Raw genomic sequence first — 25,710 nt, forward strand, 5'->3', positions numbered from 1 at the left:
TTCTACTTCTCTTGATGAATAACAAAGAAGACCAGCGTTCAGCCAGCGACTTGCGGAGTTTTTAATTCATGAGTAGGCCCGAATCTTTTGTAAATTCAAGCTGGGATTTGAGAAAGACCGATGAAAACGTCAATGTTTGCGGTTAACACAGATTGCGCCGGCGGCGCGCCGCCGAAAACTTACCGGCGACGGCAAGAAAAAATTATTGGCGGTGCACCGGTGGAGTGCCGCCGCTTTTATTTTTGGCCCTGCCGCCACCGGCGTTCTCTTATAGGCGCGGTGCAGGGATCTAATTGCAACGCAAACAAATGTATTAAGTAATCATAAGAAAATACATGATTATTTCATAAGTAAAATTCGATTCTTTTGAATTAGTTTTGCAAAGATCAAGTTTCCTGAGTAGGTTTGTTATTAATAAGTAGCATTAATTGCATATTTTTTTGATTAGAATGAGCATTCCATGAGCAAAGACACCAAGCTTATTGGTTACTACAAAATTGCTCAGTTGAAAATCCGGATAATATACTTTTTGTCCATTAGGGGCAATTGAAACCACAATTATGATTTCTATTTTTAGCCGTGTGTCATTTCCTTAGTGAGGAGGGCAAATGATGACAGAGCCAATAGCCAATTGATGTGAGCTTTTATGTAGGAGAACCTACCCCTTCCTCTTATTTTGAATAACGAACAATTTTGGTATGTTTCGTTCAAAAAGCCCCGAAATTATTGGCAGAATATTTGAAAGAAGAAGACATGGGTTTGTAAAGTATAAATTCTTGTCCTTAGGGTAATTGCTGACTTGTGCTGCTTTAAATGTTTACAGTATTTATTAGGACAGTTCAAGTATTTTTTTTTTCTGCTAATAAAACTTATAGTAATGAATCCAGGGGCAAAAATATACTCAGAGAAGGTATTGTGAAGCTACTAGCCTAGGCTATGTTAACCCTCTTCTGATTTTTAAGCCTTAAAAACTTGCCTACCTCACAAGTCTATACCTATTGAAATTTGATGAACCAACATTATACTTTAATTATCAGTTTCTTTTTCTCTGATTTTAGGTTTAAAAATGCAATACCTGTTATTTGAAAAGAAAATGAAATTCTAGTTTAGCAACTTTTTGCTATCTTGGAAAGCAGTTGGGCTAGGGAAATGAAACTTTCAGGTTTGGATCTAAAGACTGAAAAATGGGTATTTGTTTAGCCTTAGCCTATGTCACCTGATAAGGAGACATGTTAAAAAACAATTCTTGCTTTAAAATATGTATAATGATCCTAGTTCTTATATTATCTAAGGGGAGAACCTTTATCATTAAGTTTTCCCTCTAAAAATCCTTTTTTTTCCAGCTTAAGAGAAAAAGTTTCCAAAAATCACCAAGTAGAGAATTCAATGCTTAAGTCTTTAAATTGCCACCTAATAAGTTCCTTTATAGATAGTGTTCATGGCGGTCTTTAGCGTTCATATTTTGATATTTGCCCTTTGCCACTGCTCTTAAAAAAAAAAAAAAAATATTAAAAAGACCAGCATGAATGCTATCTATCCATCAGGTCTATCAGTGGTTTTCATTTTCTAAATTTAGGAAATGTGTTTGTGGATCTTTGACATCTCATAAATTGGGATTGAGCAAAGTTATGAAGCTGAAAATACTTTTTCTGTGCTTTGTTTAAGCATTAGGTCTATTATGCAAAATTTCACTTTTATAACACATTTTATTTTTGGAATTTGTTAAAGTTGGTGCTCTCTAGAGGGAGAAAGAGTAGACATAGGTACTTAAAAGTACCTTGCTAGGACATACTTCAGCTGGTAGATCCACTCAAGAAAGTTTCATTTTCCTAGTCAACTACTTTCCATGGGGATGCCACCAGATGGCTAATTTGACAGTGTAGATATATAAAAATCTTTGAATTAGCCAACCAACTAACCAGTATTTTGAGCCTAGGAGTCCAGCTGGACATAAGGAAGCATATTAAGAAAACAATTCTTACTCCATAATATGCAGAATAATCCTAATTAACACATTTTGCTGGGGGAGAGCCTTTATCTTCACTTCTTTCCTGGTTTTTCTGAGAAATTCATGAATTTCTTAGAGCTTATATATTTAAAGAATATATACCCCCATCCCCTAATGTGCAAATATATACCTAGAATTGCATCCTCAATCTAAATATAGCAACTATTTGCATCCCAAATGAACTTTACTCCCATATTAGCCATGTGGTGGATGTTCCTTTCCATGATAGCAAAAAGTAGCTTGTCTCGAATTTTAAGTGAAGCAGTACCTTTATTAGAATTAGGTAATAAGTATTTATGATTGTTTAATGTAGGTTTCAGAATATGTGATAAACATTTTTTAATAAAGAGCAAGGTGTCACTTTAAGGGTTCAGAATAAAATTTAAAGGTAATTATTGAATAATTCCCATAAATGACCTACAAATAAAGGGAACCTATCACTCCATGCCATTTTTTATGCTTTTTTAAAAATATAATAGTTGTTTTGTTCCAAACTCAATTTAACCATAATCTAACCTTTCTAACCTTACCCAAATATATAGTCCATATTATATATTTCCTATGCATTTGTTGATTCTCAAATTTGTTGCTGTTGATTCAATTTATGGGTAAACCCATTTTGACAAGAGTGATGCTAACAGAGGTATATAAGCTACATATAAAATAACAGAAAATCTATCATCTATAAGGATCTGTAAAGGGCTTAAAATTGAATTTGCACAACAAATAGTTATCATGTTTAAAAAGAGAATAAAAAAGGCATTGAGTGGTATGTTCACTTTATTTGTAGGTCATTTATGTGAATTATTCAATATCTACCAGTTTAGAAAGTAACAAGTTAGGATATTTGAAAAAGCATAAAATAAAGCATCCCGTGATTTGTTCACCTCTAGCTACCTAAGTAATAGGAAAAACTCAAAATGTACCTTGGATTAAATTTGAAGTTTAAATTGTGGTAAGCTCTAGATCAGGATCTCCTTGCTATCTTGTAAAATAGTTACATTTGTTAAATAAATCTTCAAGAATAAAATCAGGGCTTAAAGTATGTCCAGGAAGGTGTTGTCAGGCAATTATCTCTACCCTCTCCTTATTTCCAAGGGTTAGTTAATTGCATAGATGACAGGTATATAAGTGCCTGAGTTTTGACAAAAAAAAAATATTTGACCTTAATTTGGAGCTTTTAGTCTCTTCTTTATTGGCTCTATTTTTTGTAAATGCAATTCCTATAATCTCAGAAGGATTTTAAGCCATATTGAGGCTGTTTTCTCTGAATAAAGAAATAGCTTTGCACATCTTTAAAACTTAATAAAACAGGATAGAAAAAAAGTATAAGGCTCAAAAGACCCTTTTCCTCATTTAAGCTGCAGACCTATCTCTGAAGGTTTCACTTTAATAACACAAAGTCTGTCAAAGGTCAGTGCCATTTAGAGTGGGAGAGGAATGGGGGTAGGTATTGCCAATTACCTTCATGGTGTATCATTGAGGATTTGGATCTGTTCTTAGTTTTATTCACATGACACACAAATTTTCCAAGATAACCAAAAGCACTTCATCTAGAACTTTACCTAAATGATAAACCTGGAAAATGTTTGATTAAGATTGTATGTAGGACAGACCTCAGATCTAAATCTTATCCTTTTACCAATTAACTTGCTAGCTAAAAGATTAACAAACCACTTGATTTGCCTTATAGCACTTTCTAAATGCACTATTTGCATCCTTACAAGGTCTATTTTGAGTTTTTAAAGTGACATATTGTTCCTTATTTTTCTATCTAATAGAAATAAAATAAAAATTTCTTTTAATTTGGAATTCAATGCTATACTCTATTCTTTTCCTATTTCCAATGCTTAAAAAATTATATGGAACAATTTTCCAACAAGAAAAATTATATGGACCTATTGCATTTCCATACTTGTTTTAACCTTGGAAAAAAATGCACGTTTTTATGTTTTTTTGTTTTGTTTGAGTCTGACCTTCTTTGACTGTAGGTTTTGAAAACATAATTCCAGCTAGATGAGCAGGATTTATATCCTCATTTTATTATTATTATTAAAAAAAGAACCCCTGGGCTGTACACGTGAGGGGAATCATCCCATTCCTGAATCCTATTAAAAAAAAGAAATTAAGATAGGCTTTTCCAAGTACCTTTTAAAAGCTAGGAGGCTCAAAGTTCTTTCATTAGGTCTTGTGAATGCTGGACGTCCATTCATAAAGTTTCACTTTGTGTTAGCATGGCTTAACCTTGTACAAAAAGGTTTTTGCCTTAATTTTGGTTTGAGTCCAATTTTCTTCAACTGTTGGTTTTGAAACCATGCTTCCAGAGATTTGAGTAGGCTTGTCAGGTATTTTATGATATATTTTTTTTTTAGTTTGAGTTGCATTTTTCTAAATTCTTTAAAACCTTATGCATCAGAATTTAGCAAAGTTTTGAGGTTCAAAAAGTTATTAAGTTCAATTCACTTTCATTGGATCTTGTGTACACCACAGTTCTATTTTTTAGAATTTACTTTGATATTTTATTTTGATTTTTAGTTATTTTGTACAAGTAAGTATTTTATTCCAATTTAATGTTTGAGGTTGAAATTATGGTGAGATAGGATTATGAGAAATTACTCTCTACATAAAGCATTCAAAATCTGAGCATTAAAGAGGGGTAAATTATGGCATTATCCATTACTTTAAGATTTCTAATATATTACTCTTGAAACTGTGACACAGATTAAAAGATTCTTCCATTTTTAATGAGTTAAGCTATGGAGTATATTATATTTGAGTTTATTCCTCATATGTTGGTTCTATAAAGACTGCTAAAAAAAAAATTTAAACTGGAAGTTCATCTTTCCAACTCCTGCATAATTCTAAGAAAAAAAATAATGATAAGAATTAAAAGATTGTGTGAAGGCATCTACGAGGCTTGCAGTTATCGCATTCAACCTGTATCAAGGCCCCCTTCCCCTGCATTGAAAGATGGCTGACATTGATTTTCACAGTAAGGTTTATCCATCTAATCTTGCTGAAGAAAGATAAAGGTAAATTGGAACATTGCAATGTTTAACTGATAGATTTTGCTACTAAGATGAATCTCAACTGACAACTGTAGACCCATAATACATTGGTCCTTTGGTGGTATTCTGTGGTGATCATTTTTGACTCCTTCAAAATTGTAGTTTTGTCCAGCAATTTGATAAATACTTCAAATGTAATTAAATCTATTGTCAGTAGTATTGGTAATTTTATTTTCTATGCCTTTAAAATATTATAATCTTACAATGTTTAAAGACCAGATAATCTGCACCAATACATTATTGGTAGAACTGTGCCTCTGCAAACAAAATTATACCATGTAGCCTAGAACATGTTTTTTTTAGTATAACTACAGTTCATAGTTGATTGAGTACTTGCTAAAATCTTAAGGAGCATGAATATTTATTGTAAATTGTTTATAAATATCTATAGCCTAATTCAATAAAAAAAATAGTATTGTCAAAAATTAAATATCTATTATGGTCATCAATCTTGGCAGGCCAATAATCATTTTGTAGTGGTCTGCATTCTGAGTAACTAGTAAATCAGTTTATATTCAGTATCATTTGAAATTTTGGGATTGAGGGTTGGGATCAGAATTTTCTTGAAGGCCTACCTCCTTGAAAAACTGTTGTCTAAATTTGTTTTCATTTTATCTAGACCTCCCTCTAGATTCCCAAAAAGTGTTTTGTTGCTATATATGCCTATTGCAAAGTTTCAAAAATTTGAACAACTTTTTTTGCAGGAGGCTTGACAATGATGGAAAAAATCCAGAAAAGTGTCATGTTTATTTTAATGTTTAGTTGAAAAATTGAATAGAAAAGGATGATTAACTAGAAAAAACAACAAAGAGAGAAAAAAACTCAATAAAAAACAACAAACAACACTGCAGCCAGTAGAGAGAAAAGATGAAAAACTAAAACGACGCAGATATTTCACCCATGTCTAAACAAGGGGTCATCAGCACAAAAGAAACAAAGATAAAAAACTGAAAACAAATAAAACCCCCACCAATATTACTAAAATAAAATTGTCAATGTTGGTGGTGGTTTTATTTCTTTTTAGCTTTTTATCTTTGTTTCTTCTGTGCTGAACATGCCTTGTTTACATACAGGCGAAATATCTGCGTCGTTTTAGTTTTTTCATCTTTTCTTTCTACTGGCTGCAGTCTTGTTTGTTGTTTTTCATTTAGTTTTTTCTCTCTTTGTTGTTTTTTGTCATGGCTGGCCAGTTTGGCTTAAGATCTTTCATTTTGATGATTAACTAAATTCTAGTGTGTCCTGTACACATCACTTTTTATATGTTTTTTAGTATCTTATCTCTTCTAGCACTTAACAAAGTTTTGTGATTAGATTAGGGAATTGGAAAAATCAAATCTCAATTTTATGACTGAAATCTATCTTTTTAAGAAGCAAAGACAATAGGCTGTATTAACTTCTTATATTTTTTCTTAAATTTAATGAACTGAAAATGTTCAAGACAGTAGTTATTAGGCCCTGGACCTAGCAATTCACTTATTAATTTAAAATTATATAAAGTTATAATAATGTAGACGGCCAAAGCTTAAATGAGTATTTTTGTCTATTTTTAAGTAGTTAATTATGGTTAATTAAGTTAGGCATATAAAAATTTAAAAATATAATTATAATGAGGAATGACCCTAAAACAGACCTTGTCAAGGTCTCTAGGTATAGAGATGTTTATTGAAATCTGTGGTATTTGTTATTTACTTTTTTTCTCTGTTGTTGTTTTTTTGTTGTTTTAATAAATTTCTCTCTCTCTCAAAACACAGCAAATTTATTTAAGATTTTGTCAAATACAAGAGTGTCTCTGCAAATCTGGCTCCAAAGTAAGTTTTGTGACAATATGAATTTCATTATATTGTATATCCCTTTTGACATAACGGTTTAATTCAAAAGTTAGTCATCTTTGTTTTGTTCTTAGGTGTATGTCTTTCAGGATGTGAAAATTGACAATTGTTGGAAGATTAAAATGGAAGCAGATTCTGCCCCTGTTGTTCGATCAAATCAAAAAGACCAGAACACTATCAATCAAATTAAAAACTTTCTTATCTCTTCATGCTCAGGTTTTTCAGGTAAGCTGAAATTCAATAACATATATTATAAGTGTTCTATTCTAAAACTACCTGTACAAGTTTGTTGCTTCTTATAGATTTAGTTTAAAAGCAATTTGTTTTTGAAGTCAGTTGAAAATTATAACTTGATATAATTACCAGATATTAGAGATGGTTTCTGGCCCTTCTATGCCCCCCTTACACATGCTAAAATATAATGTGGTAAATTTTTGGCAGTTCATGTAATTGACTTAGGAATAAAGTGAACATACCACTTGATGCCTTTTTTATGCTCTTAACGAATATAATAATCGCTTCTATCGGAAATTCAAATTCACCCGCCCCCACCCCCCTACTGTGAAAATATATACCTTGCACTGGAATATAGCATTAATTGTCGACGGCAAAGTTTTGAATCGCAAAATTCAGCGATATTTTTGTCGACGGCGTTCGAAAAACTTGAAACGGTAGGAAAGCGTTTTATATTTGAGTTGCCTAATAATTTAGGTTTGAATTGTTATAAATAAATATTTTTGGAATATGTTACTCTTGAATAACTTATTTATAAAGTAGTGACATGTTCTTAACCCCTTCAATAACTTAACTAGTATTGATAACTTCTTTGTGTGGTTACAATTCAAGGTATATATTTGAACATTAGGGGGTTGGGGGTGGGTAAATTTGAATTTCCGATAGAAGCGATTATTATATTCACAAAAAGAGCATATAAAAAGGCATCGAGCGGTATGTTCACTTTACTCCTAAGTCAATAATATGAACTGCCAAAAATTTACCTATAGCTTACCTTGTGTTGAAAGCAGAAGTGGAAACTTGTATTTCTTTCAGTTTTGACACACACCCCATATTTTTTTAAAGGGTCCTATTAAATGACCCATCTTTTTTAAAGTTTGTGTGCCTTAAGAGTTTGCTGACTTTTATTCTTTTAAGCCCAGGAGTTTCTTAAAGTTTTCTTCAGTTGGCAGTTTGGACACCAAACTTGCGTCTCTCTTTCTGAATTAATCTGTGTTTATGAGCAGTAGTTTGAATTTCCAATCCTGGGTAAAAAAAAAAAACCAAAGAGAGACGGATAGAGTAAGAGGTCAATGGGGATATACTTCTCAAATGCTTTTGCAGTTGTTTGTCTTGTGATAGTCCAAGAGCATCTTATTTCCAATCCTGGGTGAAATAATCTGGAAGAAGAGAGAGAGAGAAAGAGAGAGAGAGAGTGAATCCGCTCATTCTTCATTCAAAGATTTGGTAGAATATTTTGCCAAAAATGTGATTCTTTCGTATTTCCTTTTCATTACTTAGTAGAAACTTCTAGTATATGTAGGGCAGCTCTGAAGGTGATCAAATAAATGGAAAATAGCGTTTGTTCAAAAGAAAGCAAAAAAATATTTTTAAGAATTTCAACAGACAGAAATTGAAATTGAAATGGAAAATAGCGTTTGTTCAAAAGAAAGCAAAAAAATATTTTTAAGAATTTCAACAGACAGAAATTATCCTGTATATGAGGGGAGCTGCCACATCAAGCCTACTTTGTATTTAAAATTTTGACTAGTTCTCTACTGTAAGCATCTTAGAATGCAACAAATACAGTAGGTTAGTAACGGCAAAAAGGAGACATTTGATTTGAATTGAAAAGGAGATGGAGGGATGGAATTTAAATAAGTATCAGTGATTTACTGGTACTGATGTTGATCAAATCAATGAAAAGTTGCGTTTGTTCAAACAAAAGAAAAAGACTCTCAAGAGACAGAAATTAAGCCGTATATGTGGAGAGCTACCCCATTAAGCCTACTCTTTTTTCAAAGTTTGACTAGTTCTTCACTGAAAGTATCTTAAAATGTAACAAATACAGTTGGTTAGTAACTGCAAAAAGGGGAGAAAGGGGAGGGGGGAAAAGTGGAGAAATTTAAATAAGTATCAGTGATTTACCCTACCACCCCTACCTACAGAACGGTGAAATTATGTTTAAAATTTATATGTATTTGCTTGTGTTTCAAACCAATAGAAAGGTTTTAACTTTTTAGTTACCTGCAAATGGACAGTCCAAGGACCAGCACCATTGACATGAATCTAGATCATAGGATCCCAAACAGAACATTACTGTTAGTTTTTTTTTCAGATCGAATTTTTTCAGTAAAATATTCACAACATATTGAAGCTTTAGCTGTATTGCTATATTATTCAGTTACTACATTAGCTCAAAGGCAAACAATTGGTGAAGAATATACAGGTCTTCTTCAAGTCGATTCTACGAAAAGAAAACTACCCTCTTTAACGGTAAAATAGATTTCGTAGGTTTTTGTTATTAATAAAGAGGATTCATTAAATTCAATCTGCCTAATTCTCTTTTAAATCTCAAAGTAGACTTAAGCGACATAAGCACGCGAAGACTTAAGTTACTTAAGTGACTTAATTAATAAACTCTTAAAGTAGACTTAAGTGGCAATGGTAATCTAAAAGAGCTTGAGAAAATAACGTTTGCAATTTTAAACATTTTAGACTTGAATTCAAAAATGGTACCATCTTACAAACATGAATGTAATTATGCTCTGCTTGATTTCGAAAGAAATGATTGATTCTGCTTGATAATGCTCTGCTTGATTTAAAAAGAAATAAAATTAATCGGTTTCTTGCAATAGAGTTTTTCTTTGTGTTTTAATTGACTTAGCGTTTTTTTTCTAATGTCTGCGAGATTGTGTGAAAACGACTTTACAGATGTAGAAAATGCTAGGGTGAATTTTTAAAGCTTTTTGGATCACGTTTTAGCCAGTCTTTCTGAAGTGTCAGTCCTCACCAAAAATCAATTTCTGTTTTATTAGTGTGTATGAATATGCTCATAGCTGCACACGGGTCCTAACCCTTCTGTCTTGAGGGGGTGGGGGCTATCAAAAGATTGTAATATATGGAATGAGTTCTAAACATTATTGATTTTGGCTAAACAGTATATCTTCTTCTATATGTAGAAATTGCTGATAGAACAGAAAAAGTAAATAAGAAAGAAATGGAAACAATGGTAATTAAAGAATTAAAAACAGACCATAAAAAACAGACATGCCCAAAACGGGTTGATACATTTTCGATTTCTTGTACAGGAGATTGAAAAAAAACAAAAAAACAATTTAAGCTTTATTGGAGAAAAGTTATTTCCTTGAGTATTTGAACAAGAAAAGATGTGCATAAGTGTAAGATGGCTGTGGACAGCCTTGTTGATCTAGATACAGTTTTTTCTTTCTCGTGATTATTAAACATTTCTAATTAAAAGAAAGAGCCAAAGTAAAACCTAGGTGTATGTGTAACTGAGATTTTAAGAAAAAATTTGCAATTGCTATTTATAATTTCAATACTATTAAATCGAGTTGCTATCTTAGAATTTTCAATCGATGAACTTGGTTCTATTTGGAGAAGAATCGTAGTTTGGAATCACAAAATGGAAGACTATGCCACTTATCTATGGCACAATCAGTGAGTCATTACAGTCGCACGATGTCGTCATATAGATAATCAAAGGTAATAGTTAACAAAAAAGCAGTTTTTTTGAAAAATCGAATCTTGCTCCAGCCCAATTACATTTGTAAAGTGCACGAAATCTTTTTGCTTCCGTTCAAATGAACCCTCTCCTGATCTTCTAGGACCTTTGGTTCGATACGATCAACCCTGGGGAGAGCAAACAAATAAGCACTCATCCCATGACCTTTCATCTGGTAAAAAAAACATATTCCACATTTTTATAGGTAAGAACTTGAAACCTTTTTGGTAGGGTTCTCTGATATGCTGAATTTCATTAAGATTACTTGACCTTTTGGTTGGTCTTTTTCTTGTTCTTCAAAAATGAGGCAAATTTTCTCAGGCTCTTATCTTTTGATTAGTAACATTAAGATTAATGTGTTTTATATATTTGGAATCAGCATAACAATTTATTTTTTTTTTATTTATCTATTGTTGTCTAAATTCAATTTTTAGGCTTTTGGTTACTATTGGGCCGAGTGGCTCCTTACTTACAGTTTGTTATCACTAACCGTTTTATGCTGAAATATTGTCCCAATTATGCCGAGCCTCTCTTACCTTCTGAGGTAGTTATGTTTTTGCAAATATGAATAGGGGGAAAGGTACGCTAGAGGTTTCTCTCTCACTAAAAAAAGTGTAATTTAAAGCCTCTTGATTCAAGGACAACGATATATATATGAAATAAAATCAGCAGTAAGAATCTTATGCAAAAAAAAAGAAATTATGTATAAATTTAAATATTTTTTTCTGTTTTTTTTTTAATTATTACTTTTTCAGGGGCGATTCCTTTTATCTCTCTTGTATAGTTTATCTTCAGCCCAGAAGAAAATAATTTTGAAAGTTAAGCCTTGGCTTTTACGCCACAACTACATTGATGCTAGCTCCCCATTAGCGTCAGTGCTTCCATCTTTATTTGATCTTCTGGCTTCATTGCATCTTTGTTTTTTCTACATTGCTGGAGGTTATCCTGATTTGGTGAAGCGGATTGTAGGGATCCGATACGTAAGTTATGACCCTTGTCTGCCACTATATTTGTTTATTCTACTTTTTCTCGTACTCTAGCTTTTTGTGGCCCATTATTTGCTTATTGGTTTATTGGATTTGGTGAAGCGAGTTGTAGGGATTCGATATGAAAGCTTTGATTCTTGGCTACCGCCATACTTTTTCATTCTCTTTAGTTTATTTTTGTAGTTTCTTTTACTCTGACTTTTTATGACCCAACATTTGCTTAAAGGTTTCCGATTTGGTGAAGCGAGTTGTAGGGATCCGATATAAAAGCATTGATTCTTTCTACTACCATACTTTTTCATTCTTTTTGTTTTGTTTTGGCATGTTCTTGCCATTTGTGACCCATCATTTGCATATAGGTGAAGCGAGTTGTAGGGATCCGACATAAAAGCTTTGTTCCTTGCTACTTCCATTTTTTTCATTCTCTTTATTCATTTTGTTGTGTTTTCGCGTATTCTTGCCATTTGTGGCCCATTATTTGCACATAGGTTTATCAGATTTGGTGAAGCGAGTTGTAGGGGTGCGATATGAAAGCTTTGATCCCTGTGTACCACCATACTTTTTCATTCTTCGTAGTTTTTATTTTTTTTATTTTCTTGTAGTCTGACTTTTTATGACCCAACATTTGCTTATAGGTTTTTCGATTTGGTGAAGCGAACTGTAGAGATCCGATATAAAAGCATTGATCCTTTTTACTACCATATTTTTTCATTCTTTGTATTCTTTTGTTTTGTTTTCGCGTATTCTTGCCATTTGCAACCCATTATTTGCATATAGGTGAAGTGAGTTGTAGGGATCCGATTTGAAAGCATTGATCCTTGCTACTACCATATTTTTTCATTCTCTGTATTCTTTTTGTTGTGTTTTCAAATTCAAATTCCTTTAATTCAAAAACAAGACATAGCTCTCGTGGGCAAAGCCCATATATGATATCTCTTAGGTTATAATTAGCAAAATAAAGTTGTCTGATAAAACTTCTTTAGGATAAAATAAACTAAAGAATAAAAACACTAGAGATCATTGTAATGTTTCACAAAGCTTGGCACAAAGCTTTTACTGTAGCGCATGGTGTTACAGTGGACTGCGGTCAGTTTCGGAACCTTATCAGCTACTGCCCTGGGGGGACGAGATCTTATAGGGACAGAAGGGGGGGGGGAAAGGAATGATCGGTAGGTGGGATGTAGAAGGAGGGAGGAGCCAAATCTTTGGCATAATGTTTCTTGGCGGGAAAAAAAGGATTCAAGTTTAAATTCTTTGAGGTAAAAGGAGAAAGGTAGAGGGGAACCGCCGTAAATGATTTGCAGTGATCTCTTCTGAACTCGTTCTATTTTATCAGTTTCATCCTGGGTAAGGGCAAAGTGCCAAACCGGACAAGCATATTCAACTAAGAGGTGGATGAAAGTACAAAATATTAATTTCAGCTTGTCCTTAGGAACTCGAAATCTGTTCAGTGTTTTTAGCATTTGGATTGCGCCGTTAGCTTTTTTTACAATTGTCTTTGTATTCTCCCGCCATGAGAGGTCAGAAGAAATCACCACACCAAGTAAAGTTATTTTATGACTCACTAGCTCGGAAGCGATATGAGGTTCGAAAGACGGTTGAGTATTCCGAAGATAAGAAAATGTCGTGACCGAGCCTTTGCATTTATTCACGACCATGTTTAGTTCAGCTGCCTCTGAGGTAACTTGGTCAATGAAACCAGCAGCATTGCTCTTCGAATCCTTAGATACGATTTCCGTTAAGGACAAATCGTCAACGTATTTCCATCTGTCCTCCAGCTCAGCAGCAATTTCGTTTATCATGAGAGGGAAGCCCAGCGGCCCGATCACAGTTCCTTGTGGAATTCCACAAAAAAACTGGCTGAGAAGTGGAAAATTGGTCTTTATACTTCACAGTTTGCTCTCTATTTGTTAAGAAGCTCTTGACGATTTTAATAATGAAGCTGGGTATATTTTTTCCGCCATTTTTCTAAAAGGATTTTGTGATCAACAAGGTCAAATGCTTTTCTGAAATCAATTGTAATTAAATTTCTCCATTTTCCAGGTTCACCCAGGTGTTTTAAAATAGAATCAGTTAAATTAACGAGGTAATGAACTATCGAAAACTTAGGGATGTTACCAAATTGCTTTCCATCAGTTACTTTCAAAAGATATTTTTTCAGCCATGGGGCAACAAAGCTTCCGTATATTCTGCTAAAATCTGACGTAACTGTGATCGGCCGGACACCAGAGAAATCATTAGCTGATCCTTTCTTTGGATTGGGGGTAATTAACCCTTTCGTCCATTTATTTGGAAAATATCCTGTTTTTGTTATATTATTGAAAATTATCTGAAGGGGAAATAATAATTTCCTTGCAAATGCTTTAATGAGAGCAGCTGGAATGTCAAAAGGGGCAACGGAAGTTCTTTTTAACGAAGAGTTTACGGATTATAATTGTCGATGAAATATCAGCAATTAAATGATCATCTGAAGGAGTAGTTAAATTTAGTGGAGGGTCCTCAGATCGAAGAGGGGGGTAAGACTGCACAATTGAAGCAAAATGGGCATTTAAATCATTCGCAGTTTTCTCTAGAGGCTCCTCCTTCATGAAGTCAACTGGTTGAGAACTTTTGCCAGTCAAACTTTTTACTTTACTGAAGAACTGCAAAGGCTTGGACTCCAAAAGATGGTCAACTTCATAGTAATTTGCTTGTGCCTCTTTGATTTTCTATTTTATTTGGTTTGCCAACTGTTTTGCTTGGTTCTCTTGACCTTTTCGTATTAGGTGGGATTTATGTTTTATCAGTCGCTTTATTTTTGAATTTACGTATGGTTTATCACTAGAAAATAATTAAGTCTTACGTTCGAGAAAGACCTCGAGAAATTTTGAATTTACCTGAATTCTTCTACTTGGGAATCCAAGTCTTTAACTGAAGAGACCACGACTCAGTTTTCTCCCGTTATCCAGTCACCGAATTGCAGCAGACCATGGTCAGTGATCGGCCTTGAAGTAACTTCGGTTACTGAATATTTAATTTTTAATTTTTCCTTAATTTTTGCTTAATTTTTAGTTATATAATGATAACTTCCACCAAGTGGTGCTAGTTCACTTGGATTCTGGTAATATGTTTTCGCGTATTCTTGCCATTTGTGGCCCATTATTTGCACATAGGTTTGCCAGATTTTGTGAAGCGAGTTGTAGGGGTGCGATATGAAAGCTTTGATACCTGTCTACCACCATACTTTTTCATTCTTCTTAGTTTTTTTTTTTATTATATTTTCTTGTACTCTGACTTTTTATGACCCAACATTTGCTTATAGGTTTTTCGATTTGGTAAAGCGAGCTGTAGAGATCCGATATAAAAGCATTGATCCTTTCTACTGCCATATTTTTTCATTTTTTTTATTCTTTTTGCTTTTTTTTCGCGTATTCTTGCCATTTGTGACCCATTATTTGCATATAGTTGAAGTGAGTTAAAGGGATCCGATATAAAAGCATTTATCCTGGCTACTACCATATTTTCTCATTCTCTTTATTCTTTTTGTTGTGTTTTCGCGTATTCTTGCCATTTGTAGCCCATTATTTGCACATAGGTTTACCAGATTTTGTGAAGCGAGTTGTAGGGGTGCGATATGAAAGCTTTAATCCCTGTCTACCACCATACTTTTTCATTGTTCTCAGTTTTTTTTTATTATATTTTCTTGTACTCTGACTTTTTATGACCCAACATTTGCTTATAGGTTTTTCGATTTGGTGAAGCGAGCTGTAGAGATCCGATATAAAAGCATTGATCCTTTCTACTGCCATATTTTTTCATTCTTATTTTTTTTTTGCGTATTCTTGCCATTTGTGACCCATTATTTGCATATAGGTGAAGTCAGTTGTAGGGATCCGATAGAAAAGCATTGATCCTTGCTACTTTCATATTTTTTCATTCTCTTTAATCTTTTTGTTGTGTTTTCGCGTATTCTTGCCATTTATGGCCCATTATTTGCACATAGGTTTACCAGATTTTGTGAAGCGAGTTGTAGGGGTGCGATATGAAAGCTTTAATCCCTGTCTACCACCATACTTTTTCATTGTTCTCAGTTTTTTTGTATTATATTTTCTTGTACTCTGACTTTTTATGACCCAACATTTGCTTATAGGTTTTCCGATTTGGTGAAGTGAGTTGTAGGTATCCGATATAAAAGCATTGATCCTTACTACTACCATATTTTTTCTCTTTATTCTTTTTGTTTTATTTTTGCGTACTATTGCCTTTTGTGACCCATAATTTGCTTCTAGGCCCCAACATTTGCTTGTAGATATTCCTGATTTGGTGAACGAGTTGTAGGGATCCAATAAAAAAGCTTTGATCCTTATCTACCACCTAATTTTTTCATTCTCTTTAGTTTTGTTTTTTCTTGTACTCTTACTTATTTATTTGTGTTAACTTTTTAAGGAAATAGGAATTTTTCAAGGAAATTTATGTCCAACAAAGTCTATAGAGAGACCCATATCTACGCTTCCCTGATTGACCGAACACTTGCTTATAGGTTACCGTGATTTGGGAAGTAAATTGTAGGAATACGATATATAAGTTTCCGATATGCTTGTTTTATACAAGTTTACTTGCTGTAAATGGAAGTCGAACCTTCGGCCTGCTGCTATTCGTATATCTCATGCGTGTTGAACTAGGTTACGTTTGCCTAATATGCATTGTCACGTTAATTTTTTTCTAAGACCGCACTGGCTAAACGTAACACAGGCAAAGAACGCCCAGAAAATAAACAAGGAAAAATTTTGGCCACTTTTTATCAGAAAATATACGACTGTGTTGCTTCAGATGTCCCCTCGACCATCTTGAGCGTAGAAAGAAGAACAATATAAGATAGAATGAAAAACGCGAAACCCAATAATAAAAAACAAACCTAAAAAAAAAATTAAAGAGAGCCAAACAGTTAAACCAACTGAAAAAATGCTTTGTTTTGTTTATTGTATTAAGACTTTTTCTGTTTTCTGCATTCTATGTTACCAAAGCACAGGCCCTTAGGCAAACAAAATAGAGAAAAAGAACATGCCTCAGATCAGCAAGAGCGAGACAAAAATATAAGGAAGGTAAGAAATCGCCGAGATAGAAATAGCAAAAATATCAAGATAATGTGAAACTAAAACATCACATGTTTAAAAAAAATTAAAATTAAATCATAAAAACTGAAAGTAAAAGGAACAACCTGAATCCTGAATGGAATGAAAGGCAGACGAAGAAAAAGAAAACCGCCACAAAAGTCCAAATATTTTGAGTATCTACTGAAATGTGATATATATGAGGAACTGAATATTGAATAAAATGTTTTCCTATCATAAGGGATAGAGCCATTAAAGAAAAAGGGGGTGGGGTAGCTGCAACGTGGCGTGGAGGGGTGGACGTTGCCGACTCTGATCGAATTTTTCACCTTGATCCTTTTTTTTTGTATTAGAATTGAAAGGTTTGCACTGTAATTAATTTTTCCCCGGACACCACCAAACCTTGGAACGCCTCTGATAAGGGAAAAGGCAAAAGCATTGCTTTTAGGCCAACGTGGATTTTGAGGGCCTTTGGTTTTCGTGGCGTTTGAAGGGCCAGGTTCAAGATTTTGGGTGACGACCCCACACAACAGAAAAATAAATTTTTTGCTGGTAAGTATAATTCCGTGATTCCTAACGTGGGGCGTAGGCCCCACCGGTGGGCGTAGCACCGTAGCACCGTAGGCGTGGGCGTAGACAATATTTGGGTGGGTCATGGGCAGGATGTGTATCCTTCGGCTGACTGTACCTTAGACCCTTAATTTTGAAAACAAAATTTCATGCGAATGACGTCACATTCAAATGCATTTAAAGAGTAAAAGACAGACATTTTTCATTATAAAAAAAATGCCTAAAGAACTACCTGAAAAAAATACCAAGTTAATTGCCTTTTAAGCATCCTTCAGGTGAATACACGTAGAATCACAAAACAAAATTTGAATATCTTGATGGTGGGGGGGGGGTATCAGGATTTTAGAGATGCCTGGTGGGGCATGGCCGAAAATTGGTTGGGAACCACTGGTCTGATTTAAATAATGCCTCTATTAGACCGCATAAACTATAAAATAAAATATATTTAACTTAGATGAAATTAGGTCCTAAAGTACCAAGGACAATGAAAATTTTTATCTGATTGTTTGAAATGGCTAAGCCGAGCTTTAAGCTAAAACTTTAAGGCTAAAGTTTAAAAATTGGAAACATCGGGAACTCATTTCTTAATGAAAAATACTCCCGTATGCGACCTCTTCTAACTATAACCTTCTTTACTGTGCATTGTAAAAAAAGAATTCATTCAAGTTTCTTACACGTGGATGGATTAACTAAATTACTTGTTATACGAAAAACAAGAAGTTAGTGGTAAATTTTCTGAAGACTGTGTATCACTATTGTGTGTAACTGCCTGACTTATTTGAACATAAAATTATTCAATAACTTTACAGCCAGAGCCGGATTTGACTTGGCATCTATTCTAAGCCAATTTTCTTTGCGCCCTAGCTTAAAATTTGCTTCCCCGAAGCTAGTAGTCCATTGCCCCTGAACAAATATTGAAGCCCTTCAGAAAAATTTCTCTAATATTAATCGCCCTAATCTTGCTTAAATATGCTTGAATAGATGCAAAAATTAATTTCGAAGTGAAAAGACTGTATACTATTCTGAAGTTTAATTATCAACTAAAAATTAGTTTCTAAAAATTGTAATACCCAGGAAATTTTTTTCGTATGGCACCCTAAATTTTTTTCGTATGGCACCCTTTTTTCGTATGGCCTCGTTGTAAATACTGTTTAACCTCATTGCTAGGTTCATTATGGCATCGAGACAAAGAACACTAACACAGTTTTTACAATTTTGTTTTTCGAAATTCGGATTTTGCATTCTCCTTACCTTTGATAAGCTAATACTGACCTATACTGTGCAGGAAATAAAATTAAATGAAATACCTAAAAAATGTCGTATGTTTCTGTCGCTCGGCTTAAAAGAATAAGTTTATCTATGGTTTAGAAATATGTTCTTTGCTGAAACAACACCAAAGTAGAAATTTTTATTTAATTTGACTCCTGTTAAAAAAAAAACAACTTAGGAGCTAAGACTGAATTTTGATTGAGTTTTTTTCTATGCTTGTCTTGCACAAAAATTTGTCCCATATTGTTCGACATTAATCATTCCCTAGATCTGGGCTTGGTGGTCTGCTTAATTTCCCCCTTCAGTAAAAGGAAGTATTTACTTGATGCCATGGTGCCTATTTGATGATATTTTGTATTATTTGTGATATGATATAGGATTTGCTTAATAAACGTATTTATATCTGAAACATGAAATTTTGCTGTATGTTCAGATCTGTCAGTCTGAAAAAAATCAGTTTCTTTCATTTTGGTTTGGCAGAAGCCAAACAGCCCATCTACTGTCATACACCCGTTGTACGAAAGTCACCTTGGCAAAAAGTAAAGCGTAGCATATATTAAATACGTAACCTAACCTAACCCAACCTAGGTACCTGTTAGTCCCCCTAGACCCCAAAAAACTAAAGTTTAAATATAGTTTCTCGGAGTGAGAAACCTTTTGTAATGTCTATCTTTATAAAGCGTCTCATATAAGTACCGGGTAATCCGTATCTGTTTTCGCAATAGACTTACCGCTTTCTACAAAAGTAATAATATGCGCACTTAAAGAATTCAATGCGTCGGCAAAATTATTTTTTTGCATGAAAAAACATATTAGCCGATTAGAGCTAGTATTTGGTTCTCTGATATGTGCTCGTTTTTGGGTTTTAAATGTGTTATGGTTGTATGGGTGATGTTTGATTAATGAAAACTAAGGTAAAAGTGGGAAAAGGGACGTCCTAACGTAGGCCAAATCTTTTGGGCTAGTATGTTTTTTTTTCTTGTTTGTATTTAGATACTATATATTGTTTTGTAATTACGGTTTGAAGTTAAATTTTATGATTTTTTTTTCCTCGAGTTTATCGAATTTGTGTTCTACTTTTGACCATTTAGATTCCAAAGATGCAAAATTTAAGGGGGTTTGGGGTTAGCTCTTAATGCCATTAACGAAGGGATGTACACCCCCTATAAGTCGTTCCTCGTACGGCAGTTGAACAATAAAAGCATTTTTTTTTCTACCAAGTGCTTGGTCTTTTAGACTGTAAGGCTGTACAAAGGCCACCAAGAAAGTATGCAAAAATTTATTTCTAAGGAGACATAAGAAACTCCAAAAAAAGAATGAAGTACATGAGAAATGCAAGACAGTATAGGAAAAATCGTTGTGTTAGGTGGAGGGAGGGGAGAGAGAAGGACCAACCTGACAAATTACTTCTGAAACTAATGCTTTAAGAAAGGAGTGGAAATGGGACGTTAACCCTAAGGTCCTTCTGTTATCCTCTATTCGACGATTTGGATTTCTACAGTCAAAGACCCAAAATAGTTCTTAAAAATATGTTCATTGTAATATGCTCAAACGTTGAAGCAAAAAATAATTGTGGTAAACACGTACAGATTTTCCAACTATAGTAGTATAACATTATCAGTGAGATAAGGGCACACAGGTAAACATTTTAGGGGTAGAGTATCTGATATTGATCCTTGGATAGTAAACTATCCAAGGATAGTTTACTATCAAGGATATATCAATCAAGAAGCTGCACGAAAAATGTAGTTCTATTCCTTTTCTAAGTTTATAATGAAAGAAATATTAAGATGTCTAGACCACGTTTCTCAGTTTTGAAAGAAGCCATCGGATTAACGACGTTGACCCTAATTATCTGAGCCGCCTTTTCAGAATCAGCGGGTTCGAACACGGGTTGTTCTCGTCTAGTTTCAAGTTTTTCGTCTAGTTTCAGTGGGTTTGAAGTCCCCCCCCCCCGTATTTGATGCACTGATGCACAACGCTTGATGCACTAGACGAGAACAACTCGTGTTCGAACCCGCTGAGCCGTGAACAGCCCGTCTTCGAACGCGGGTTGTTTTCGTCTAGTGCATCAAGTGTTGTGCATCAATGCATCAAACACGGGGTTGAAACTTCGAACCCGCTGAAACTAGACGAAAACTAGAAACTAGACGAGAACAACCCGTGTTCGAACCCGCTGAGCCTGAAAACGTGGCTCAGATAAACGTCCTGGATCTCTTTTATTAAGGCCACGTTTTACGGATGAAGTGTGACAGACTGTCAAAGACTACTATTTGTCTTGAGTGGGAAGAGGTCATAAGAAAGGGGTTAAAGGGGATTGGAACTTCTTGCGAGGGGAAAGAAGCAAAGCATGGAGCAGATTGAGGTGGAGGAGTGTAAGCAGCTGTTTTGGCCCCTTGGTTGCTTGGTGCTGCAGTTAATTTTAATAGTAGTCGTATGGGCAGGAGTTTTATCCCAAGCTGCATGTGTCGGTAGGTATTTTGCTTGTTCGATGAAGATTAGAGCTAATTGTTTTCCAACTGGCGCAAGATTTAAGAGCCTAATAATTCGAAATGGGTATAGATGACAAGCCTATTTGCCCGCTTGGTAAAGATAAGAGTGATGAACTGGTGCATTGTTTGAACTGATATGAGGGGCTGGGGCGTCCAGGGGGGGGTGGGTGGGTGAGCTGCCCTCCAACTTTTTTGACACTCGACAAAATTATGCAAAATCGGCCGAAATTTAGCAAAATTCTTGATTTCTGCAGAAAATTCGGCGTAAATCAGGTAGCGATTCGGTAAAAATTACGAAGATCACCCCCCTAATAAAACGAACCTGGGCCCTGACGAGGGGCTGTTTAATTTCTTGAGAATACTGAGTTGCTTCCTCTAGAAGTCTTAGAGCATGTCACTACCACTCATCTGCAGAGTAGCAAGGGATCTAGAACGTGCGTTTATTATTATTAAAAAAAAAAAAAATAGTTTCTCAGATTAAAAATGTTACTTCATTCTGGGCATAACGAAGGTACTGATGTTCGTTAATTTGATTTTTCATGTTTTTCTTATATGGACTTTGTTTGTCCTCGAATACACATTACCTTATAGATAAATACCTTAGGCGCAACTTGAGGAAATTTAATTACAATTAATTTATGATACCGTACCTTTACAGGTAGCTATACGCCCTTGGATGGGCCAATCACCCGGTGCAAGGCGAATTTTTCAAACTCTTGGTTTTGTAAAACTGCTCCAGATTGTAACATCCACATATATTTTGATCAAGCACAAACAATGCTCCAACACAGAATCAACTGATGTTGATAATCCAGAAGTAGAGGGTGGCAACTGTCCCCTCTGTATGGGTTTAAGGCGAGAATCAGCGGCTGTCAGGTGTGGGCATGTTTTCTGCTGGAACTGTATATTGGAGTGGCTGAAAACGTCTCAAGAGTGTCCTGTATGTCGTGAAGAAGTTAAAGCAAGCAGAGTTGTGCCTATAGCTAACTTTTAGTTTTGTACATAGCACTTGGGTCCCTGGGAGTGCCCTTTTTCAACATCAGTGAAAATTTTAAACAACTATTGACACAATAAAGAGAAGAAAACAGCGAAGAAAAAGGAAAAGAAAGGAAGAAAAAGGAAGAGGATATTTGCAGCCAGTGTAAAAAGGAAAAATGTGCAGATATTTTGGTCGAGATCTTCGACCATCACACAAAAGTAAATAAAGAGCAAAAAATATTCGGATTGAAGTCCTAAGGACAAAACAAAACGAACCTCAAAAACAAAGCACTAAATTCAAAATAGGCCTTTCCGAGGTGACGGTGAAGGGGAAAGTAAATAAAAGCATCAAATATTGAATGGCTATTCAAATTTGAGACGGACAAAATTTGGAGGTTTATCCTTATTTTTTTCACTGGCTGCAAATATCCTTGTTTTTCTTCGTTTTATCATGCATAGTCAGTTTGAGCGTAGGAACTATTTCTAACTATTTGCATAACGTTTATTCCCACTTAATTTGGGCAATTTTTTGCTTTTGTGTGCAAGTTTCAACTTCGTTCAATGAAAACACTTTTATGCAGGGCAGAGAGTTATGAAATAAAATATCTGATATCTAAAAAAATTGTCCCCGGTCAAAATGATTCAGGTTTTCTGGGAAGCCCCCCATGTTGATTTTTGGAATAGATTCCTCCCCTCCCCATGCTCCAATATGTAGGTACAACTCTAATATTTTACAGAACTCTATAGCACCTCCTATCGATTTATTATATTATCTATCTGTGCGTCATCTAATGGATTAAAATCTATTCCTGGGTATGAATTTTACGAATGTCTTCGTAAAACTTACCTTTTTGTTAGGAAATATAATTCCCTTCTTCCATGCCTTCGTATTCAGGCTACTAAATGATATTTTATGCCATTATATATTAAATACCATTTATATTAAAATACCGATCTGCTGAGACTAAGCCTACGACCGGGATATTTGTCTTGCCAGCGGGCAAGTCCCCAAAATTCGCTTGAATCAATTCAATGTTGGTCGTGAGGAGTTTGTGTGTCGAGAGTAAAGGGTGAGAACAAAGTACTGAGAAATGAAGGGGGGCAAACCAACCCATTGTATGGGTATTGGAACTTAGGTTGACTCGGCGAGAGTGTCAAGACCCGAGGAATCTCTTGACACGGGCAGTGAACGGGAATAGAATCATACTTTATTCTATTCTGTCTATATTTTTGCAAAGCACAGGGAGTAATTTTTTTTTCTTTGTGATCTATGCGGGTATTTTATACCATTTAGTGGCATCTCAAATCAATTTTTTAGACTATAGCCTATACAGACCTTCATTTTGATTCCAGTTCTATGATTAGGGACAAAAAGTGCACGCCCTTGTCAGCTTGTTTCTAAAATGTGTACAGATTGCAAAAACTTGTTTCTCAAACTTTAGTTGTTGGATATTTTGTTTTCGAATCCTTGATTTAAAAGAATCTACAAAGACTACATCCTTTCATTTGTATGACAGGAATTTAAAAATAAATTTATAAATTCAGGAATATTTTTTTTTAAGAAATAATAAATTTTCGAATTAATATAAACTAAGAAACTTAAAATTAATTATAAAAAAGTTTCAATTTGAAAATTGATAGAAAAAGTTTAAAAAAAGCAGAATAACGAGTACGATCTTGAATTTTGTTCTTTTTTTTGTATATACTGCCTCTTTCAATTTATCCTTGGCCCTCGCATGACGTCCTTCCAAATCGAGCATATATAGAGTGGTCTGAGGTTTACAGTAAAGCCTCTTTACTTTTACCCAATGTCTTGGGGGGAGGGGGTATTGGGAAACCTTTTGTACTTTGTAGTGGATTGTAAAGAACAGAGAGATTTAAAAAATATTTTCTGAAGAAACTTTGGCGATGAAAATAGTTGAACAATGATAATGAGAGAAGGATTTTGTGGAAATTTTTGGGTATATGACAACCAATGAGCTCTTTTTCTATAGGTTTATGACCAACTGTGTTTATATATTTTATGTTAGATGCTGTTGTTGTTTTTTTTTCAGTTTTGCCATGGCTGTTGGCTTTTTACAAATGAACTATTATCCGTTTAAAGTTCTAAAGGATAAAATTGGGTAATTTCTAAAAATTATTATTTGGAGTGAGGAAAATTTGGCATAAAAAAAGTGAGAAAAGTAGACAGTGCTATTTCTTTTTTCTGACATAATCCAAGGAAAACTCGCAATTGACTTTTACGAAATTGGTAGTTGCAGTTTCGCAAATTCCGCCATACGACACCCTGTCCGAGTCCATTCTTGACAAAGTGAGGAGCTTGGCGAGCCTAATTAGAGTAAATCCAAGACAGATAGTCTCCGTAAGAGGCAAAGCCGGGTAATTTAGGTTGACTGCGGCCTCAAGAAAAGTTTAATAATCTAAGATTTAATATAAAGAGCAAAATAAAGAGAATGTTTAATTTTTTTAACCTTAATAAAGAGCAAAATCACAAGAAAGAATTGATTTGTTTCGCTTTTCTTAGACAGGACGGGAACATTTGATTTAGTGTCTAACGCCATTGCCTTCTCCAGATAATTGTCTGGTAAACGCCAGAATGACTTAGAAAAAAATAATAAAAATGCTGGTTCGGGCGAAACCCATGGCATCATCTGTAGAACTGGTTAAAAAAAACTATACTTTAAAGAAGGCTTTAGGCCCATAAAGCAGCCTCAATTAAAATACAGGAGAGCATTTTTTAAGTCTAGGTAGAGGGCTACTTTTATTGTTTTTAATTTTTTTCAATGAAAATACCAAAAAAAAATTTTCAGAATTGGGGGGGGGGGGTAAATAAAGCTTGCGAGAACATCAGTTCTATTGGTATTTTTTATTTGGCTGAAAAGTGCTAACGTTATTTATTTATGTTTTCGAACAGGTTGCAATAGGATAATGTCACCTTTTTATGCTTTTTTGACAGGGGATTCTTGTATCACCTGATTTGAGTTAATAAATCGTGATAAATGACATCTTTTTGCTCTTTCTTTTTATTGTGTAATTTATGATTCATTTTTTTTCTCTTTCCCTGTTTTTCCGACAATGAAGCCCTCTGAGAGGGGATGTCTATTTTCGTGTTTTTTTTCTATCAACTACTATATGATTAAAGAAGAGTTTTTAAATGTATCAAAGATGGAAGGCATGTTTGAGTAAAATTAACATGTCTCCAGGCAGAACCAGGCGCCCCCTATTTTATATAAGAACTGTATACAGGCTTTTAAAACCCAAAAATTTAGTATTTAATATTTAGCTTTACAAATGATATATCCTTTTCAGCAAAATGACTATTACAAAGATCTGATAAATTAAAATAATTATATTCAGTTTATTTAGTAGAAATAAGTTTATTTTGCAACTTATTTTAAAATAAGTTTATTTAGTAAAAATCAAAATAAGTGAAACCTGGGTGGGATGAGGAGGGTAATACAGGAAATCCCAAGAGATTAAATGAAAATAAAATATAATTCACTTTTTGCCTGGGGAGTCCTTAACCTTGTTCAGTAGAGATAAGAAAAATGCGAGTTAAAATAAATTCCAACTTTTTCCTTAAAAAAGCTACAATACTATTCCTAAAATACGATTACTCTAGTTTGTAGTTTGGTTGCTTGTGGAAGGAATGGTAACACATTGAACTAAATAAAATCTTGT

At 34.2% G+C, this 25,710-nt stretch overlaps 1 protein-coding gene across 3 annotated transcripts; it reads left to right on the plus strand.

Annotated features, from left to right (window-relative positions):
• Positions 1–619: 619 nt before the first annotated feature.
• On the plus strand, positions 620–25,032 carry LOC148945554 (uncharacterized). 3 transcript variants are annotated; one of them, XM_089098834.1, is made up of 5 exons: positions 620–696; positions 6,995–7,130; positions 9,238–9,395; positions 11,400–11,624; positions 21,710–25,032. In XM_089098834.1, exons 2-5 carry the CDS (start codon positions 7,028–7,030, stop codon positions 22,043–22,045), a joined length of 822 nt encoding a protein of 273 aa, XP_088954960.1. In that variant the 5' UTR covers positions 620–696; positions 6,995–7,027; the 3' UTR covers positions 22,046–25,032. The 3 variants fall into 3 exon arrangements, with proteins under 3 accessions (XP_088954960.1, XP_088954959.1, XP_088954958.1); XM_089098833.1 differs by having other exon boundaries at positions 621–757; XM_089098832.1 differs by having other exon boundaries at positions 672–787.
• Positions 25,033–25,710: the final 678 nt, after the last annotated feature.

This window comes from Artemia sp. Qi Xiang Cuo, chromosome 13 (genome assembly GCF_049724085.1).
Source record: "Artemia sp. Qi Xiang Cuo chromosome 13, ASM4972408v1, whole genome shotgun sequence".
NCBI classification, from domain to species: domain Eukaryota; kingdom Metazoa; phylum Arthropoda; class Branchiopoda; order Anostraca; family Artemiidae; genus Artemia; species Artemia sp. Qi Xiang Cuo.

Excerpts from the sequence above, each read along its gene's own strand:
- LOC148945554 (XM_089098834.1), top strand. The coding sequence starts at position 7,028 with ATGGAAGCAGATTCTGCCCCTGTTGTTCGATCAAATCAAAAAGACCAG. Across the intron at positions 9,396-11,399 it reads GAAAACTACCCTCTTTAACG|GGGCGATTCCTTTTATCTCT; the intron begins GTAAAATAGATT and ends TTACTTTTTCAG. Across the intron at positions 11,625-21,709 it reads GGATTGTAGGGATCCGATAC|GTAGCTATACGCCCTTGGAT; the intron begins GTAAGTTATGAC and ends GTACCTTTACAG.